The sequence below is a fragment of the Lates calcarifer genome, linkage group LG12 (assembly GCF_001640805.2).
Source record: "Lates calcarifer isolate ASB-BC8 linkage group LG12, TLL_Latcal_v3, whole genome shotgun sequence".
Classification (NCBI taxonomy): domain Eukaryota; kingdom Metazoa; phylum Chordata; class Actinopteri; family Centropomidae; genus Lates; species Lates calcarifer.
The window spans coordinates 12547940-12561337 of NC_066844.1; the positions used below are offsets into that span (position 1 = coordinate 12547940).

At 41.7% G+C, this 13398-nt stretch overlaps 1 protein-coding gene across 8 annotated transcripts in view; it reads left to right on the forward strand.

Moving 5' to 3' along the window:
- The window catches only part of LOC108886581 (band 4.1-like protein 1), a 75069-nt gene that overhangs the window by 46923 nt on the left and 14748 nt on the right, over positions 1-13398 (forward strand). For 3 of the 8 annotated variants that reach the window (XM_018681536.2, XM_051074770.1, XM_051074771.1), the window contains exons 5-15: positions 1767-1809; positions 2011-2086; positions 2321-2539; positions 2907-2994; positions 3108-3260; positions 5701-5798; positions 6868-7043; positions 7605-7834; positions 8258-8293; positions 8827-8871; positions 9817-9966. In XM_018681536.2, coding sequence (XP_018537052.1) covers positions 1767-1809; positions 2011-2086; positions 2321-2539; positions 2907-2994; positions 3108-3260; positions 5701-5798; positions 6868-7043; positions 7605-7834; positions 8258-8293; positions 8827-8871; positions 9817-9966 — 1314 coding nt within the window. Of the gene's footprint in view, positions 1-1766; positions 1810-2010; positions 2087-2320; positions 2540-2906; positions 2995-3107; positions 3261-5700; positions 5799-6867; positions 7044-7604; positions 7835-8257; positions 8294-8826; positions 8872-9816; positions 9967-11321; positions 11409-11684; positions 11844-13398 lie in introns of all 8 variants that reach the window. The other 5 variants (XM_018681534.2, XM_051074766.1, XM_051074767.1 and 2 more) reach the window with 4 other exon arrangements.

Genomic DNA, 13398 nt, shown 5'->3' on the forward strand with positions numbered 1-13398 from the left:
AGCACAGGAGCACAGGAGCTTCAGTAGCAGTGGTCAAACCAAACTGGTGTCCAGTGTTCCACCCGCACTGCACGACTTTTAGATTATGGTTTAAGGTCCTACAAGGCTGTCAAGAAGCCCCTGATCAATGAGAGACAGAGGTTAGCCTGGCGTTGTTGGGCCCAAGCACACAAGAACTGGACAGCCAGGAATTGGAAGACGATTCTGTGGTCAGATGAGTCCAGTTTCCAGCTTTATCCGCCTCCTGATAATGTGAGGGTATACAGAAGGCCAGGCGAAGCATTATCTCCAGCATTAGTACCTACTGTCAAGCATAGTGGAGGCAGTATCATGGTTTGGAGATGCATGAGTGCTGCTGGTGTTGGTCGTCTCACTGTCACATTGAACTCCATATACTGCCAAGTATTGTGCCATTCTCGAAACCCACATGCTCCCTTCCGCAGCTCAATCCCCGGACATGAGCCTCATTGAAAATCTGTGGTGGATTATCAAAAGGTCTGTTTCAAAGCGTAAACCAAAGAATGTAGAAGAATTAAAAGCAGTAATTCAAGAAGAATGGGACAAGATTACACCTCAACAGTGTGAAAGGCTCATTGGGAACATGCTAGCCAGGATTAGCCAGCCAGCTCTACTGTGTGCTAATGGCAGGACTACTAAATATTAATTTGTTATGGTTTATTTATTTTTTGTTCAGTTTTGAACACATTCTCTGTTATTTGTTGACTTTGATACCAACGATATTGAAAACTGACATATTGAAACTGTCAAGAATTTAGTTTTATTAGTTTTTCTTGTAAACAATAAACAAAAAAATACCATTTGTATTTGTTTGTGTCTGTCTAATGCAGCCACATCTTTTGAAACACAAAAAAGATTTTTCCCAAAATATTTCATGATAATGTTTAATTATAATGTTTGAGATTGTGTAAAATTTTAAGGGTGTCTGAAAACTTTTTTCCACCACTGTAGATGCACATTTCCTGGAGACCATGATGAAAGCCACAACCTGAAATACACCTGTGTCACAATACATTTGTTATATATATATATATATAAGCAACACATGTATATATATATATACTACATGTGTTGCTGGAGTTTTACCTCTTCATATATGATATATATATCATATATCTGAGGCAGTCAACTCCTAGGAAATCACAGGCATAAGGGTATTTTGAAGTATCAGAAGGAACAAATAGTGTAATATGAGGATTAATAGGCAATGGGAGATTCCATGGAACCCCAAGAACCCCAAGAATTAAAACAGGTATGATGAACCTGGTAAAGCAAAAGATGAATGGCTAATGTCCCAATTTTTTATCTAATATTTTTACTTAAAAAATAATTTCCATGGGGTAAGAATACTTGGGGGATATATTTACTATCTCCATTGTTGTCTGTGTGTTGCTGAGCCTCAAAATGGTATAATTTACAGCTGCTGTCACAAGAGAGTCAGTGTCCACTTACTGCACCACTGATGAGCTGCTCTCACAACCAAATCAGAAATGGAGTCCCTGTAGGTGAACTGGTTCACTGCATGATCAGATATGATGAAATCAGATAGGTAGCCTGCTGCCACACAATGAAGAACCAGATGCTTGAATTAAATCCACTCTCTGCACGTTTGAACGGCTCTTTATTTAACCATATGGGAAGGCTTCCATTAGGAACACTGACAGCAATTATAGCAAAATGTGACACTGGGGTGTGCATTAGCTATGTTTCCAGTCTGCACTATGTGAATTCTGCCTTCTGTCTTTCAGAACTGGTTGGACCCCTCCAAGGAGATCAAGAAGCAGATGCGCAGTGAGTGTCTTTTCCAAGTCACTGAGATGATAAATATTTTAGAATTTAATTAGTAAAGTCGTAAATTAGATTTGTTTGCAATATGCAAAGTTTTGTGTTAACCTGTTACATACAATTCCGTGGTTGACTTGTAAGTATCATTTTGTACAAAAGACAAACATAATATTCAGTCTTCCAGCTCTCATTGAACCCTTTCTTCAGACTCTCCATGGCACGTCGCCTTCGCTGTCAAGTTCTACCCTCCAGACCCCTCTCAGCTCACAGAGGATATTACCAGGTAGGTTATACAAACTCATTTCTACTAAGTGTTTACATGAAAGTATTGTAACAATTTACATGGCATATTTTCCCCGGTGTCAAAGCAACCCAAATCCCTCTCTCCTTTCAAGGATTAGACCTGGAATGCTACTAACTGCCATGGATTAACTATGCCGAATACTTGTTGGAGCTTGCCTTGGCTCAGGCTTGTTTGACTGCCAACACCCTCCTCCCCTTTTGTCTTGTCTGACAGATACTACCTGTGTCTGCAGCTGAGGGATGACATGCTGTCAGGTCGGCTGCCATGCTCGTTCGTCACTCATGCCCTCCTGGGCTCCTACACTGTTCAAGCTGAGCTGGGAGACTACGACCAGGACGACCACGGCTCTGACTACGTCAGCGATTTCCGCTTTGCCCCCAATCAGACTCGAGAGCTGGAGGAAAGGGTGATGGAGCTCCATCGAAACTACAAGTACTGGACATACTGTTTTCTAAATCAGACTTTAATGTGTCCACAAATCTCCTGGGATGATTGGCTGATAAGTTTTCCGTTGTGTCAAAACACTCCATCATGCATATGGCTGATAGATGCCATCACATTACTGCACCATCTGTCAGTGAGATGTACACAGTGCGAGTCTTGCGAGTGTGAGAACACTTAGCTTTCTGACATACAACCAAACATAATGCTTGAGGGGATGGATGCAAAGACTTAGGAAGTGAATATATAAAGCATATTAGGAGGATAATTCCCATCCCACTGTGCAAGATTATGGGCTTATTATTTAAGAAGGCCTGTTGATGTTGGTTACAGATTATTATCATTATTCTGCCCACAGGGGGATGACTCCAGCAGAGGCTGAAATGAACTTCTTGGAAAATGCAAAGAAATTGTCCATGTATGGCGTTGATCTGCATCACGCTAAGGTTGGCTCTTTATAAAGTTACTCATTTGCATGAAAGTACAGTAGGTTTCAAGGGCGTGTACAGTGATGCTTATGAATGATTTCTGCCTTTGTGCTGTCCCTGATTTGCTGCAGGATTCTGAAGGGATTGATATAATGCTGGGTGTCTGTGCCAACGGTCTGCTGATTTACCGTGACAGGCTGAGGATCAACCGCTTTGCCTGGCCAAAGATCCTTAAAATCTCTTATAAGAGGAGCAACTTTTACATCAAGATACGACCTGGAGAGGTATGCAGTATGGTGAAGGATAATTACATAGAAAAAGTCATGATTAGTGCTGTTCAACAAAATCAGTTCATTAATGCCATCTGTAGCTTGGGAGGAGTTTTGCAAAGTCTGACAAAATAACCTGGATGATCATTGTGATGATGACATCATAGTGATGTCATCTAGGTTTTGTGGGCTTGGACTACAAATGTATTACAAAGAGCTTGCAGTCCAATGTGGGTGACAACTTAAAGTCAGGATAACTTGACTTGACTCAGCTATTTTTTTTTTCTATTAATCTATCTCTTGCTACTTGTCTTTTTTGAAGTGCTAAATCACTGGCGTAGTCTCTCAAAGGGATAGTTGAACATTTGGAAATATGCTTGTTCGTTTTCTTGCCAAGAGCTAGATGAGAAGATTGATGGCACTCTCATGTCTGTTTGGTACATATGAAGCTACAGCCAGCAGTGTAGAAATGAAAAGTTGTGCTTTTGCAACTTCCTGGAGTCTCTACTGGTTGCCTGGCAACCTCACAGTGAGGACTCTATGGAATCACTGCACAAGGCCAAGAAATTGTCCCCCACATTATCCCTGGTAGAACCATAACTTCTTGTTTTTGTACAGGCTATATAAATGACAAATCACGTGTCAATCAGTGAACTTTAGAGGTGATGATAGGCAGATTTTGTTACCTTTGGACTGAGCCATGCTATCTGTACCATGCTACTCCTGTTTCTAGTCTTTATACTGTACGTAGCTAACCATCTCCTGGCTCCAGCCACAGATTTAATTTACAGACCTGAAAGTGGTATCAGTCTTCTTCTAAAAGTTAGCATGAAGGCAAATAAGCATATTTGAAAATATGAAACTATTCCTGTAAGCCATAACCCCACATTTTGAATACAGCAATAGGTAATGCTCTGTCACAGCTGTTACCTTTAAAAGCCACAGCAGAATAGTGATGAGCGATACTGCAAAATTCCAAATCGATCCAATTCTGAGTAAATACAGGGCCAGTATCGCCGATACTGATACGACACGATACCAATACTTTTTACTTATAAAAGCAGCTTATGTACTTTGATGTAGGGGAGAGCAGTGTGTCATGATTATGAAATGTATGCATCAACAATATATTAAATCTGAACAGAGATTTTGTCAGTTTTGTCAGTTTTGCTTTCCACTGTCACTTAGTTACTATAGGTAATCAGTCTGTAAAGTAACAACTATGATCACTTGCACTTTATGCTTAAGATCTGTCAAATATTATTTTCACCACCACATAAACTACCAGGATATTTGCCTCTCTGTAGGGACTCTGCCAGTAACCTCTGTCTCTGAACTGGGGTCTGGATCTGTCTGAGGGATTTTCCTCTCTTTGTTTCTTTTGTAGCTGAGAATTCTCTTTATTGTGGTTTTTATACAAACACATGTTTGTATGAATTGGTGGCGTTGCCACAGTAGCAGCCAGCCTTCCTAGACACATTGCAGCGTGCAGTGTTTTCATTTACAGCTGTAAAATATCTCCACGACACTCCTCTTTAACAAAACACGTGAGAGCAGGGGAGGAAGATGAGTAAAGTGTACTTGCAAAATGTGAAAGCAGTGTTTGTACAGACATGTCTACTTTTTAATGAAAGGGGAGCAATGTTCTGAATGTAGAGGACAGAAACTGAAACTAAAGTATCGATCCCCTCATGTTAGTATCGATCCGATTCCAATACCAACGTTGGTATTGATACTATCAATATTTGGATCAATCTGTCCACCCCTTCAGCAGAAATGAGCATGTGGTTAGTTTTGCTGACCAAGAAGACTATAAATTCTGAGCCTTATATCTCCAGTCTTGCTCCTCTCCACAGTCAGGATCTATATTCTGGCCCTCCTTATTGTGTTGCATGTCGCTGCAGCTTATCCTCCATGCTGAGCCTCAGTGTGACAGGCTGTCTGGGCCAGACCCAGTCAAGTGACAGAGCTGCACAGTGAGCCTGTGATCGAGCCAAATAAAGAGCCCCTTTAACAGAGCTGCTGCAGCTGCGGCCAGAATAGAGGGATAAAGAGTGCAAATATAGAGCCATGAAATAGTTTTCCTCCTAACTGTTTCCAGCGTCTGAATATTGGATGTTATCCCTCCTCTGCCTTGATCTGCTCTTTTTGTCCAGTTAGGCAAAATTCCTGTTGTAATGTCCTAAATGTTCTTGCTTATGTATTGACATATATGTTGTGGCAGTTGTGTTTATGCAAACACAAAGCCAAGGCTGCTATATTGATTGGGTTCATGCAGGTATGAGATGTAGTAAATTTACTGAAATTTTTATGATTAGGTTGCTCTAAACTCAGGTCCGCTGAGAAGTCTTTAGGTGACTTTCAGCAAAACAGAGTGGACACACCTGCTGCCATACCCCCCTTCACCTTTACTTCACATTTCTCCCTTGTCTCTCTGTTCTCTCTCCCCCTCTAGTACGAGCAGTTTGAAAGTACAATTGGTTTTAAGCTTCCCAACCACAGAGCTGCCAAGAGGTTGTGGAAGGTCTGCATTGAGCATCACACCTTCTTTCGGTAAGAATCGATCTGCTCTCATGCTTGGAAGGTTTGCTGTATATTAAGGCAAACAAAACACTATCATGTGTACTTTATCACGTGCAACCACACTTGATTAATTCTATAGTGTTTTTGTTAAACATGCACTAGCTATTCTACAGCTCATATTACTTTCAAGGCCACCTTGACTTTACCAGTAATCCAGCTTTACAGGAGCGAGCAGGAGGTACGAAATAATATTTCACACACACAAGGACTGAATGCTAGCCTGTATGCAAGAGGCCTCCACACCAGTGGACGTGTAAAGAGTCAGCTTCAGGCTGAATACTCAAGATATAAATTACCATAATTTCCAGACTATAAACTGCTACTTTTTTCACATGCTTTAAACCTTGCGGCTTAAACAATGATGCAGCTAATTTATAGAGGGCTGACGAACTTCATGCCGGCAAAACATTTGGCCTCGTCACATCAGACCAATGAAATTACCGAACAGGTCACAGTGGACCAATGAAACTGTTCAAATTAGATCAAACGCACTCACACTAAATTCTTCAGAACAGTCATTTTGCGCTTAATGCACACACCCTCATCATGGAAAACACACTAAGAAATGCATATGATGCAGCTTTTAAGTTAAAGGCAATCAATCTGGCTGTCGAAAAAGGAAATAGAGCTGCTGTATGTAAGCTTGGCATCAATGAATCGATGGTGAGACGTTGGAGACGGCAGCGTGAATGTGTAAATATCTCATGTTACAACGTAGACACCTGCGGCGTATAGACAAGTGCGGCCTATATATGTACATTTTTTTTCTTTTTAAATTTAGTTTAGCTTTTTATTCAGGTGCGCTCAATAGTCCGGAAATTACGGTAAGCAGCGCCTTTTCACCTGATGAACACATCAACCATAAACCATAGATTAAATCTTGACGTGCCATGTAGCAAAAACAGCTAATCAAAGATTAAACTATTCTCAATTCCAGTGTTTAATCTACCGTCTTTGCCTAGCTGCCTTTTGCTGTATGGTACACTGTGGCAGAGTGTGTGATCAAGAATGTTCATCATTACCACTTTTATTTCCACAGGTTGGTATCTCCAGAGCCTCCTCCTAAGGGCTTCTTGGTGATGGGTTCAAAGTTTCGATACAGTGGAAGAACACAGGCTCAAACCAGGCAGGCCAGTGCACTTATAGACCGGCCTGCTCCACACTTTGAGCGCTCCACCAGCAAGAGGTATCTGCTGTCCAGGAGCCTGGATGGAGGTGAATGGTGCCCCAAAAGAGAAGCACACAGAGAGTCTAAAAAATTTATTTTTGAACTTGAATTCAGCTTCCAAAACTGTAACTTTGAAACCTTGAGGACATTTAAAGAAATAGTTGAACATTCTGGAAAATACTGTACACTTTTTAGCTGTCTTGTAGAGAGGTAGGTGGAGTCAGGAGATGGTTAACTTAGCATTAAGACTGGAGACTTTATGCTAGTTTGGGTCTGGCCAAAGTTAAAAACATCCACCTACCAGCAATTTTAAGCGTCATTTGTCATATGCCATATGTCATATGTCATTTGCTAAATCTGTGCAAAAACAGAAAAATGACAAGCTGTGGTTTTACGGGGGATTGTGTGGTGCAGGAAGTCACAGCTTCTCTCCAAGAAATAGTCCTGCACATACAAGAGTGCAGACTGGAGAGTAGTATCAATCTTCTCCCCTTATTCTTGACATGAAAGATGAGGAGCATATTCCCCAAAATGTCAAACTATCACTTAAACCTACATCAGATGAACTTGTCTGATTTGTGTCTCGTAATAATTAAACTCGTTACCAGCAGAATTCTCTCGGCCGGTCTCAGCCATGTGTGAGAACCACGATGGCCTGTCCCACCGCAGCATCAGTGAACAGCGTCGCCTCCACAGCCCCTCTGTAGATGAACAGGAGACAGAGTTGGAGCCCAGTTTGGAGCAGGATGAGGAGGACAAGGACCAAGAGCGCGACCTGTCAGAGCAGGACAAAAACGACGACGGCAACATCACGCCAAACAGAAAGAAAGAGATCATGGTAGTAAAGATTTCCTGACACACTGACTTTTTATTAATTTACATTGCACCAGAGTTGGTTTTATTAAATTTATGGAAGGTCTAAAATGGTCATTCAACTTGAAAAAGTCCAGCCTTGGTGCAGGGACTGCAAGGGTGCTGATGTAAGTAGGTGCAGAGCAAGCGTCTCAGGCCAATTGAAGCAATATCCAACAGGGGCATAAGGCTGTGGTGGCTTTGGTGAATTTAGCATTTACTAACTCTTCTCCTTTCAGTCCTATTCACTCAGGCTTATATGCTTACACTGCACTGCTCATGAATCTTGCTGACAGCTTTACAGTTTTTAACCCTTCCTCATTATGCTGAGAGATGCAAACTCAAGCCTAGCTCTCTGTTGCTAACATGCTTTGTCTTTTTTTGTTTTGTAACTCTTGCTGGCGATAAGGAGGAGGCTGGGTCACCAGTTGACAGTAAACAGGAGGTATTTGGCGTCTGGTGATTTGGTCTCTGTCTGTCTCTCTGTATATTTGTCTTTATCCATTCATTTTTTTTTCTTTCTGTCTAATTGTTTCTTACTCTCTCTGCCTGTCTTTCACTGGGTTTGTCTCTTACTGTGGCTTTCAACTCAGTTATCATTAAAAAAGCTATGCTGCATTACACCACATAAACGAGTGATGCTGCAAAAGTTGTGTGTGGACCTATTATTTATAGTGAAGCATTCCAGCAAACATTTAATAGACAACGATTGGCACAGTGGGGACGGGGTTAATTTTCCATAGTATGATAAAAGAAAAAAAATCCATAAAAATTCCAAAATGTCTACTGGGATGTATTTTCAAATTATTTCCAATTTGTCTTTGCATGGTACCAAATGGCCAAATCTAGCCTTGCAGTCTGTCTGCCTGTTTCCCTCACTGACTTACCTTCTGCCATCCTGTCTCTGCATCTGACCCTGTCCCTGCACTCTTCACCTCTGAACCCTCTCGTGCTCGCCCATTTTCCTGCCCAACTCAGCTCTCTCAGTTGGACCAGGAGGCCACTCCTCGGCACAAACAGGAGGTACAGGTCCCTGTCTTCGGCTCTCTCTTTTTGTCATAAGTGCCGCTGTTCCTCTGTCTTCAGAGGTTTTTACAGATTGAGATTTGCCTGACTTGGATCAAGGATTTTTTTTTTTCTTTTGAAGTGCCACAGAAATTTGAAACATGAGCCATAAGCACAGGATACTTCTAAATTTATTTTTGAAAGTCTCCAAATGAAATAGCTCTCTGTTGTAGCTAAGAGCTCTTCCCCTTCTTTAAGTGCCTATTAAGCATCAGTGCATGTTCTTCACTATTGTGGGATATTCTGTTTTGTCCAAAAGAAGTACTTTGAACGTACTGTTTTCATGTCAACATTAGAACAGTTAGGGTTATTTCACATAAGAGATTTAGCTATTTTTTGTTTGGTCACTGCTCTTGTTACTGGTTCACAGTGGGCAGGACCAAAAACAGTGGTGTCACATATTCCTATGCAACGAGTATAGTATTCCCCTTTGATGTACATAATGGAAATATAAAGTAGCAGAAAATGCAAGTTAAATACCTCAAAACTGTGCTTAAATAAACTTCTTGAATGATGTTATTTAATTATTTCCACCACTGACTGTAATTATTGCAAAAACAGACAAAGGAAATGCAGAACTGTAATAAGCAAACAATATTAAAAGTTGTTTATACATTTTTTCATTCATCTACTTTAGGGAGTGCCTTAATGTCATGTTTTGTGTCTTAAGCACTAATTCACTCCTAACGACAATTGTTCTTCATCATGATCTCTGTCAGTGTAAGCAGTTCATAAGGTATCCTCTCCTGTGTACATGCAGTATTACCTCACATGTTGTTCAATTAGCATATACTGTAAGATGACAATATATGACGTGTTGATGAAAAGGTTGTTGATGTCCTGCTAATGCATGGGGTTTTCTCTTTCCATCTTGTCTGTCTTCTTTTGTCCGTTCTCCTCCAGTTTCTGGATAAGTCTCAGGATGTCTTGCTGAAGCACCAGGCCAGCATCAACGAGCTGAAGAGAGCCCTCAGGGAACCCAACAGCAAGCTGATGAACCGCGAGAAGCGTCTGTCCGCAACCTCCCCGACCGGCACACCAGAGAAGAAGGCTGTGAGTAGGGGCTGAGCGTGCAGGGCTGGGGGGTGGGAGAGGGTGGGGGATCTGTGGGCTTGAAGGTCCACTTTGGTCAATATCTCAAATCCAGAAACCTCTGATGTTTGACATTCCATTAAAGGACATTGATGTTGCCATCTTGTAGAGTTGGTCTTCATCTTGTAGAATTCGTCTTTTTGTTGCTTGACTCGAGGCAAAGCAAGGTATATTTTTGTGACAGTTGCAAGTTTTTGTATGCTCTTATCACTGTCTTTGAATATTCCAAGCCCAAAGATATACTGTACCGGTATGACTGTAAAAAAACTGAGCAAAATGAGCATGATTAGTAAAGGCATTTGCTATTTAATCTTTCCTATAGGCAGTTCATACAGGTATCTCCAGAGCAAAGATGGGAACAAACATAAATACCTGCAGTTTATTTTAAGATGTGTGTATAATGAAATGCATCCTGCCTGTCTCTGCTGAACCAGAATATTTCTGACAGTATCTCAGAGATACTTGAAGATGACTGACAAGAAGCACAGAAGGGAAACATCTTGATGAGATTAGTTTGAAGATGTTTTGAGATTTACGCAATGTGAGGCACTTGAGAAATAATTATCAGTCATCTTTTTTTTCTTCCTGACAGTGACACAGTTTTCTTTATGCCAGATCAAGAAAGATAAGATAAGATAATCCTTTATTAGTCCCACAAGAGGGAAATTTGCAATTTTATAAATGTACAATTTACAAAGCTCTCGAGCTTTGATCACTACTGAAGATAGAGTACAGAGATTGCAATCTTTAGATAGGATAGTTCATGTGTTTTCCAGTGCCCAAGTCATCTTCAGACAATCTCACATTTGCTGTCTGGGATGATCAGATTATGCCCATAGAATGTCTGCGGCAGAAAATACATGTATCATGGAAATAAAGTAACATGAAAATACATGCGTCTCATTCCAGGGAAGAGAGAGTGAAGGAGGGAGGCCTTTATTCTGCTTGACTGACAGTCAAAGGTTGGGAAAGTCTGGGTGCTTTTGACTGTTTCCAAGAGATTCAGACAAACTCAGCTCTTTGATGTAGTCGCAGAAAAAGTATTTGCATTGCAAATGCCTGCTGATTTGGTTATGTGGATTTGGTGGCTGTCAGGTACATGGGATTGCATCTTTTTAGTTTGAAGTTCATTAAAAAGTTTCTACAGAATAACTCAGTTAAATCCCATCAGCACTGATTTCTTTCTGCCTTCTCCATTTTCTCCCCTATGCATGAAGTTGTACGTGTTACTAATTTACTCCCACATTTTGAGTCTGAGCTCTAACAGCTGTTCTTCCTGCTCTTTTAAACTCTCTCCTCTGCCTTGTGTCGGCCAGTTGGTGGGTCGAGTAGTGGGAAAGGACCCTGTTAACAGCCTGTCTGTTGAAGGTTTCATCCAGAAGACTCTGGTGACTTCACCTGAGGTTGCACATCTCTCAGTCTTCCACTTTTATGATACATTGTGGTATTTATAGCATTTGTGGTTTGGTGAAATGCAGTTCCTGCTCGTATGTCTATTGTTTAAGAAATACAACCACACATTGTACAATTACTTCCTAAATGTAAACGTACGTTCACCAAAACACTACTATGTACCAGTTGTACATTTTATTCCCTTTTCAGATCACTGTCTAGATTTCATTGTCTGCAGCAGCTGTGCTTGGCATGTCTAACTATGTCTAATCTATACCAACATGTAGGGATCTGAGGAGTGGGTATTGATTGAAAAACAACAGCCTTATCAACGAGACCATGACTGGAAGGCAGAAGAAAAGAACAAATCTTTCACATCTGATTCCTCATGGGAGACAAAGGAGCTGGAAAAAGAGATAGATGTTACTAAGATGATACATAAAGAGGTAACAGGGTATGACAGAAAAGAAATGAAAAGCCATACTGATGAATTTCCATCAACAAAATCGTCCAGTGAGGCAGATGTACGCCCTGAATCGTGGCCGACTAACAAAAGTCCTTTTGTGATTGAATTATCGGAGAATGCAGACCCGTTTCGAGACAAATCTCAAAGTAAACCATCTCAAGCCTCAGACCCTGAGGCGAACAGTGATGTGGCCCTGGGCTTGCGCCAGATAAAAGAACGCACTGCTTCTAAACAAAGGAAAAAGCGGAGACCCCAGAGCCTAAACCTGGGAATGCCTGCAGAGCTCATCTACAGGAAAGGAGGCAGCGATTCGACTGGAGAAGAAAATGAGGGCTCCAACTCAGACATTAGTCCAGAAAAAACGTTTCAAACAGGAAATCATTATGAATCATCCAAGGTGGTGGTGAAGAAAGGTGATCAGGGATCAGGAAAAGATCAGTCTGTCAAAGACAGTAAACAGGAGGAAATCTCAATAGGAGAAAACAGGGAGGTATCTACTCAAGGCACAGAGCAGGTAAAGAGAAAAGTAAGTCAGGTTGGAACAACAGATATCGATTTAGGTTCAGTGAATGGACCGGGAAAAATAGAACATGACAGTTCATTAGCAGGTGTTAAAGGAGAGTGTACGATGAAGGTGCGAGGGAAGAGCCTTATTGACAACAAAGAGCTAGCAGAGGTAAAACTGCGTCAGGTCAGGACACATGAGCAGAAGATCAGTAGCTCTGCAGCAGAGGATATTGAGGGCTTCATGGGAGAAAGAGGTCAGAGGACATCTTTTCATCGACTGTCAAGCAGTGGCTACCAGTCTGAAATTACCAGGATTGTTCCTCTAAAGCCAGAGCGGTCAAAGAGCGTAGTGTGTAAGGATGAAAGGGACAGGACAGGACAGGACGAGCCCACTCGGGTCATCAGAAGAGAATACCGCTGGTCAGTTGGCTCTCCAGAGGGATCCTCAGACCTCAACTGGACTGATGTCTCCACCTTCCATTCTGCATTTGCAGCAGACCTGGAGGTTGTTGCTAAAACAGAACAGCCCGACAATAGCTACCAGTTTGGTAGAGGACCTACAGAGAGTCAGTCATTTGGCTCAAAGATTTCTGCGCTTCCCAAAATGGCTCCCCCAGCCCCGCCAGTGAAAACACAGAAGGCCAGGGAGTCCGGACTAATACTGCGGAACAGTCGGAATGCCGGCAGGGAGCCAAGCCTGGATGCAGCCAAGAAGAGACACTCGGTAACTGCTTGGCATCTGCTATTCAGTCATTGGAAGTAAAGCATCGCATGAGCTTCAGACAGACTCGCACGCCATTTTTATTTTTTTCTACGTTTTCAGTGACTTGAAACACTCATCCATCTTACCTGTTCGTTCCTGTGTGAAGAGCAGGCGAAGCGGTACTTTTGCTCTTGTGGCAAAAATCAATCAAAAAGCCTGGACATTTCCCCCATATGGCAACCCAATTTCTCCCCTTCCATTGTCCTCAACATGCACCACACTGTCTGGCAAATCTGTACAGCTCACCACTGGCTGTGAGTTTAAA